Source organism: Montipora capricornis, chromosome 10 (genome assembly GCF_036669925.1).
Source record: "Montipora capricornis isolate CH-2021 chromosome 10, ASM3666992v2, whole genome shotgun sequence".
Taxonomy (NCBI): Eukaryota; Metazoa; Cnidaria; class Anthozoa; order Scleractinia; family Acroporidae; genus Montipora; species Montipora capricornis.
Genome location: NC_090892.1, coordinates 2,503,141 through 2,510,500, shown reverse-complemented (window position 1 = coordinate 2,510,500; position 7,360 = coordinate 2,503,141). Strand labels below are relative to the sequence as shown.

Below are 7,360 nucleotides of genomic sequence, written 5' to 3'. Positions count from 1 at the left end.
GCTGAAAGTTTGTTGTGATTACTAGCGCAATTTCAGCCCAGGCGCAAAATGCAAATTTTTACAGGAAAATTTACTGAGATGCAAAAACACAATCGATGTGCATGCTTGCATTCCTTTTCAGCAGGGGCTGAAAATGTGGAAACGATTACATGGCTTTTTCAGTCCGCTTTACACGGGCTGAAAAATCCTCTGAGCCCAATTTCAGAAACCGGGCTAGGATTTTCAGCCTGGACTGAAATCTCAGCCTGGCTAACCGGACTGAAATTCACTATGCAATCAGGCTCTAAGGTGTTCTTGCTTCAATTTTGTGTGTCTCAGTGGAAACAAACCACTTGACAGAACAAAACTGCTTAACCCTTTTACCTTTGCATGTTTCACATTACAGATCCATCTTAAAGAGTCCAAAAAGTCCTATTTTGGTAAGTGAGAAATCTGTTTTACCCATTTTTTGGTTGCAAGTAGTTCCATTCAGCCTCAGAGATTCATTCAAGAGCTAATTCCAGGAAATACACCTGAAGTTGAGTCCTTATTTACTTGCGTTGAAGCGTTAGAATGGCAAAGATATCCTTGACATCAGTAATATTATTGAGCTTCACTGGCTGTGGAAACAAATTGTTCTATTGTTTCAGTGGTTGGTACATAACGAACAGCAGGTACAAAACACAGTTCACAGGTCATTGTTTTACCAATACAGAAAGTATCCTAAACATTCACAAAATAATGCTAACCTTAGGCCTAATTAGGCCTAAAAACTTAGGTTAGCTTTCATGAATGTTAGGATACTTTCTGTATTGGTAAAACAATGACCTGTGACCTGTGTTTTGTACCTGCCGCATAACGAAAAGAAAGTCTGTAAACAGACATCATCCTTGAAGAATGTTTACAGTAAAAGATAATAACAGAGGGCACATGTAACAAATTTTTTGGCGGAAACATTCTCCTGTATTAACTTCAGATAACATCAAGCCCAGTGTCAGAGCGATCCACACCAATGTATTCCAAGCACAGAAGCTCCACTACAAGCACCATCTCAAGTCCAAACATGTCTCCAATCAAGCCAATGCTATCTGTCCTAGAGACACCCTCACGCAAAAGGCTTTCTGTGTCAAGACAAACTCTTAGCCCAATGGAATGCTCAACAAATGGCTTTAATTCATCTGGAATCGAAGTTATGGGAGATGCCCTGCCGGATATATCACCAATAAAAATGGACAGAGGCGACAACTTCGCTCAGAAAATGGATATTTTCAATGGTAGATTTAAGAAATGTTATTACATTTATGTTATTTTCCTCAAATGTCTTGTTCAATGGCAGAAGTCTGGGAACAACAACGGAGAAATCGAATACATGTACCCTTCTTCAGCTGCATCCTTGACTCCTACTTCCACGCACTGCATTGTAAATTTTTTTATCGCATTTATCGCAAAACTCGGAGAAATGGTCAAGCCTAAATTAAGTTCTAAAGGAGTGTAATTAACACGCGCGTAAGGAATGGAAGAGGAGAAAGAGAATTCGTCCACAGGTTTGTCAAAACGCAACAACAATGCAACCCTGGTGTATTTAACAGATTATAAATAGTGTTTGCGTGTCCCTCTGAATTAAGAAATAGAGGGAGATAAGTGATTGCTCGTTAAAGGAACCGAGTGCGTACAACTGCTCGTAATTTAATAGTATTCGCTTTCGCTTCGATGAAGTCACGGTAACACTTCATCTAGTTCACAACGCTGAATACCGGGGGTAAAAGAAGTATACCGTTTCAACAGCTCATAGACCTTTCTTAGCTTCGGAGAAAAATATTCTAGTTTCATATTGATATGAACTTATGACAAGTTTTTATTTTCATTATAATTAGATGCTGAGGATGTAGAAAATGCAAATAATTCTGTTGATGATGGAGGTCCTTTGGAGGTTTCAGCGCTCTCTACGGAAGATAATTTTAGTCACCATGATGCCAAGGAGAAGGAAGAAAGTGATAATGAGATGGCTCCTGGGATCACGATGGAAGATTTGGCCTGTGATGTAGATTTTATGCGAGATGATAGTGGAGATAAAGGAAGTAATTCTTCCAAGGTTAAGATTGAAGTGTCAAGTCCAAAGGAAAATTCAGTTGATGAGAAGCCCTTTCAAAGTGTTGTTGATGGTAGCATTGGAACACGCATGTCTGCTGAACACTTCAAAGCACCAAAGGAAATCAGAATTGACGGTGAAGACGTTGACTCAAACCACAACCACAGTAAATTTAGTGGGGTTATTGAAGATAAACAATCCAAGCTAGGAAAAGAAACATTTGGGAATTCCCATGACCAGGCAATTAGGAAAGCCTGGCAAACAAGTGATTATCGCAGTATAGGAAGCCCTATGAAAGACTGTCATTTCTGTGAACGTGATGAGGATATTATTGTGATGCGTGCAAGAGCAGCACTAAGACGAGCCAATAGGCATTCTTCAATGGATAACAGTCTATCACTGTCTGATTTGAGTTTGAACAGATCATCTGCATGGGAGCCTATTCGAATGTCAACACCACTTGTTCCCCAAGACTCTCTGGAATACACTAATAACCAATATTATGCTGATGGGGATGGTAACTTAGGGTACAGTTCAGCTAGTAGATCACATGATCACTTTGATGCTTTCTTTGGTAGAGAGTCTTGGCATAGAGAAAGAGGTCAAGACATGACTTCTCATCATTATCATCACAGTATTTCAACAAAACCAGTGTCTGCTGTAGAGGACATAATACGTCAAAGGAAAGTGCAAAAGAAACTTGAAGGTATTAAAAAGAATGCTGGTTTAATTAACCCACTGACCCCTCAGGTAGGGTATGGAAGTATAATCCATGACAAAATTCAATGATCAGTATTTGAAATACAATCGTCCAAATCATGAATACATCAATCCAAAGCAGAATGGCAACAAGCCGATTCAGCAAATGGCCATCAGGGAAAGAGGAATAATGCAAAAGGGCATAATGCAAAGAGGCATAGCGCAATTAGCCATAACGCAAACAGCCATCATGGAAAGAGGCATAACGCAAAGAGGCATAACACAAAATAATAGCCATAAGGTAAAGAGGAATAACGCAAAGAGACATAACGCAAAAAGGCATCACCGCAGCAAAGCATAACGCAAAAGGCATAATGTAAAATAGCGATAATGCAAAGGCCTGTTGAAGAATGGAGACAAGCTGTGTACTCCATAAATAATTTCAGCTCTAAAAAAAAACGTCAATTGATTGTTCAAGGGAAAGAAGATATAATCGCCATAAAACTTTTTCTTCCTGTTTAGTTATGCCTCTGCGTTATGCCTCATTGCATTATCCTTTTTGCGCTATGGCCATTTGCAGTATGCGTCTTTGCGTCATGCCTTTTTGCGTGATGTCTACTTGCGTTATGGCTATTTGCGTTATGGCTATTTGCGTTATGGCTGTTTGCGTTATGGCTTTTTGCTTTATGCCTCCCTGCGTTTTGCCTCTTTCCTTGATGGCCATTTGCAGAATTGGCTTGTTGCCATTCAGCTTTGGATTGATGCATTTATGATTTGGACGATCTTATTCCAAATACTGATCATTGAATTTTGTCATAGATATACCTTCATAGCAGGGTTATCCTTATCAGGCAGTAACTGGTAAAAGTTACTGCTTGTATGTAAGAGCGCGTATTACCACCTGCAAACACTCACAAGTCGCTTATCCTTTGCAGAACGTCCAACATTACAGGGCTCGAAATTAACGAAAAAATCCAGACGCATTTTGCGATAAGATACAAAAATTTAGTCGCAATTTCGCAAAATTTAGTCGCAAAATGGCCGCGCTACATTGTGTTGTAAGCGTTAGCAAAAATATGAGCCCGCAATACTTGTGTGTAAAGAAACCGCTGAAAATGGCGAATGATCGAAGGAATGCAGCTGTGCACGTAACGTCGCAGCTAAATTACCCGACAATTACGCTATCTTCAGAGAAAATTCACGGCGAGAAACTAAATAATTTTGCATTTATTAATTTATTTTAGCAAAAGTAGCGGCAAAGTGGCAACCGCTAACCCTTTTGTTTCGAAAGAGCGAAGGTGACAACAAGTCGCAAATTTGCGACTTCTCCAGATATTTTAGTCGCAAAGGGAAAAATTTAGTCGCAAATGCGACTGTATTGGTTGCAATTTCGAGCCCTGCATTAACCAAATGCTTTACCTGTTTGAAAAGGTCCCTTACCTGTTGTGCTGAAAACTAGGGAGAACCCTGCTCAGGCACCCTAGGACATCTCCAGTTGACCAGTAGAATCATCCAGCATTAGACAGTCTCACTCCCAGGAGTCAAGGGGGGTAAGGAATCCTTTGGGCTCTAGTTATTGTGAGAATCTAGTACAAATCAAGCCACGCTTTGATTTTTTTCTCTGAAAGGGCTTTAAGGGGCTAGGTCACGCTATTTTAGGCATTTTCAGCACTGATCGAATGGTCATCTAGAATTAACTAAAATATCAAAATAACTGTTCAAAACTATAGAAGAACTCTAACAAAACACAGGGAAGCCAAGAAGGGACATGGATGGACAAGACTGGAGAGGATTGAAATGGATTGAATTTGGGTAAATTTGAAAAACGTTGCCCCACCTTTTTTCAAATTTATATCAGTCTATATCAAAATGTCATTTACAAAGCTTGAAAATCATTCTCAGTTGTTATGTTGCCGTGATTTTGCAAATGAAAGACTCTTGCTCTGCCAATTTGACGTTTAGAGCTCATAATTAACAAAATTAAACAAACTTACCTAAAATAGCGTGACCTAGCCCCTTTAACATCTGAAGTGTAAATTTTCTAGAGAGAGTTACTTGCCAATGGATAATATTTCGAATGATCGCCCACCCAACGATGTATTGAGCAATATGACAGCACTTTGATTAGGGTTATGTTGGTTGGACAGCATTTCAGTATTTCCTGTCCCAGGTGGATTACTTTTGAGAAAAAAAAACAACCAAATATCAGAGTTTCAAACTTATGAGTTACATCTTTTCTGCAATTGAGGTAAGAGTAGTACAATCCTTTCTTTAATTGCAGGAAAGTATGGATTGTCATCTTCGTGGAGAAAGTCAAGTTCCCCCTTGTATGAAAGCAAATGGCGTCTTTCTCGTACTCATCCCATGTCTCATTTGGAATGGAAAGCTCTTTATTGGAGGCCACCATCACAGCCTAATCATTGGAGAGATAAGCACTGGTATAGCACAGATCCTTTTGAAGCAGACCTCGCAAGGTAGTTTACGAGACTGGACCAAGAGAATGACTATGACAGCAATCATTATTACTTACCAACATGCAGCTACAATCTTGGACAAAACTCTTTGGGAAAGTGATGCCCTAATTCAGTTTGTCTGTGCGATGAAGATTAGATTCTTCCTACTCTCCCCCCTCCCCCCCATCCAATGTTGGTTAAGAAACAGCCGAAGGTTTGAGCAGTACATGTATTTTGCACCACATAACATTGGTATAGGGGAAGGGGGGGGGGACAAATAGAATTTTTCTTTGAGTACATGTCCAATGATATTCACGCCAGAATTTTTCGCAAGAATTTTGTCCTAGATTGTAGTTCTTGAACATTAAGTATTCTACAAGGATTTCCATGCTTGAATTTTCAAACTGGTTTGTAGGCAGTGTCCTACTATTATTTTCAGTCTTACTCTAACACTGTAAGTGCTTTTGTCTCAATGGAAAGCAAAATAATTCTTCAGTTTTGTTTCGAGAATTTTATTTGTTCCTCAAAGCTGTTTATGGCCCTTTAAAGTGTGATGTGTGAGCTTTATTAATTTAACCACTGTGACACTTCCCCTCTCCACAAAAATAGCAATAACATTTGGGTTGATTAAGGTATTTTATTTTCTACAGGTTGTCTGGTCCTCCTCGGCCTATCTCTTCTAAGTTGATACATGGATCACGTCGACTTTCCCCACCTGTGAACTTTCCACCAGCAAAGGTACCCAGAGCAGTCTTTACAGGATATGTTTCGAAGATGCCAATACCCTACTATCAAGACAGCAGTGACAGTGGTTACTCTGATTGGCAACAAAGTACAGGCCAGTGGGAAGGCACAATGAGAGGTCACCACAGTTTACTAGGTACCCCTAGGGCAGGGATAAGGTATTACTAGAGGAAGGGACCCAACTTCAAAACTATTAATGTGGCCTGTTGCGCCATGGTTGTCTGCCTTCAGAAAGTGTCTTTTCTTCCTTAATTAACACACAGGCACCCATGCATCTTATATAAGTTTGAATTGATGTGCTGCGTGCAAAACTATCATATTTGGGATAGAATCTGTGGCTGTGAACTGTCACAGCTTTTTTTACAAAAGCAATAGGAAGGATTCAAATTCCGTGGACATGCATTAGTGTAACCAGGAAATACTAATAATTATTGCATTTTCGACACCAACAAAGCAATTTTACAGCCGGGTGAAGTACTACTGAGAGTAATGTAAAGAGAGAAACTATGCATATGTGCCTTTTTAACTTACTGTAGTAATTTTTCCAGGCTTGGGCGAGGCACCATTCCTCTCTCTGTATAATTATGATATACATAATTTTAAACTTACACCAGTTTGTTCTGTATTTTATTTGCCTACCTAATTTCATTACAGTCCACCATTTTCCATCACATTAAAGATATTTTAAAGTCAAGAAAGACCTCTTGCTTTTACTGGATGCCACTAATAATAATAATAATAATAATAATAATAATAATAATAATAATTCTTTTTTTGGAAAATGCCCCAGAGCTATGAAAGTAACAAACATATTTAACCTATTTAAAGAAAATAAATAATTATTATTGAGTATTTTATACCTTTTTTTCCAAATGGTTATTCATGGAAACCAAGTCTGTTCCATATCCTGAGAAGATAGTTTATTCTTGATGTACTTTCTATTTACTATTCTGTAGTTTTTTACATTTTTAAGTGTAAATAAACATTTTATCAAAAGCAAAACTCCTCTTTTCTGTTGTGGGGAAATAAAGGACAATGATAAATATTATTACTATTAAAAAGGAAGGGTTCCATGGAACAAAGGGAACATGACGGTTGTGAAGTTTTTTTACGTTTTCTAAAAACCTGGCCTCGGTTTTTCAAAAGGTGGATAAATCACTATACAGCGGATAAACATTAGCAAAACCAATTGAGTTATCCAATGGATAGTGATTTATCCAGTTAATAGCGCTATCCATCCTTCAAACAACTGGGGCCTGACTGTTATTTCTTCCAAATCCACTTATTTCACTAGTATTTATGGAGTGACAAAACTGCTGTGTACTGCATGCCAAGGAAAAGAGAAATGCTAGAAAACAAAGATTACAAGATATCATCTTTGTTTATTTTCTTTTAG

The 7,360-nt window shown here is 38.5% G+C and overlaps 1 protein-coding gene and 1 long non-coding RNA gene across 2 annotated transcripts in view; one reads left to right on the top strand and one right to left on the bottom strand.

Moving 5' to 3' along the window:
* Positions 1 to 961, bottom strand: part of LOC138019985 (uncharacterized) — a 2,189-nt gene extending 1,228 nt beyond the window's left edge. Inside the window, exon 1 of the long non-coding RNA XR_011126285.1 lies at positions 442 to 961. This is a non-coding gene — a long non-coding RNA (uncharacterized lncRNA). The remainder of the gene's footprint in view (positions 1 to 441) is intronic.
* Positions 1 to 6,966, top strand: part of LOC138019984 (protein aurora borealis-like) — a 12,168-nt gene extending 5,202 nt beyond the window's left edge. The window contains exons 10-14 of the mRNA XM_068866971.1: positions 386 to 419; positions 956 to 1,253; positions 1,854 to 2,774; positions 5,049 to 5,241; positions 5,871 to 6,966. Coding sequence (XP_068723072.1) covers positions 386 to 419; positions 956 to 1,253; positions 1,854 to 2,774; positions 5,049 to 5,241; positions 5,871 to 6,132 — 1,708 coding nt within the window. The 3' untranslated portion in view covers positions 6,133 to 6,966. The remainder of the gene's footprint in view (positions 1 to 385; positions 420 to 955; positions 1,254 to 1,853; positions 2,775 to 5,048; positions 5,242 to 5,870) is intronic.
* The last annotated feature ends 394 nt before the right edge of the window (positions 6,967 to 7,360 follow it).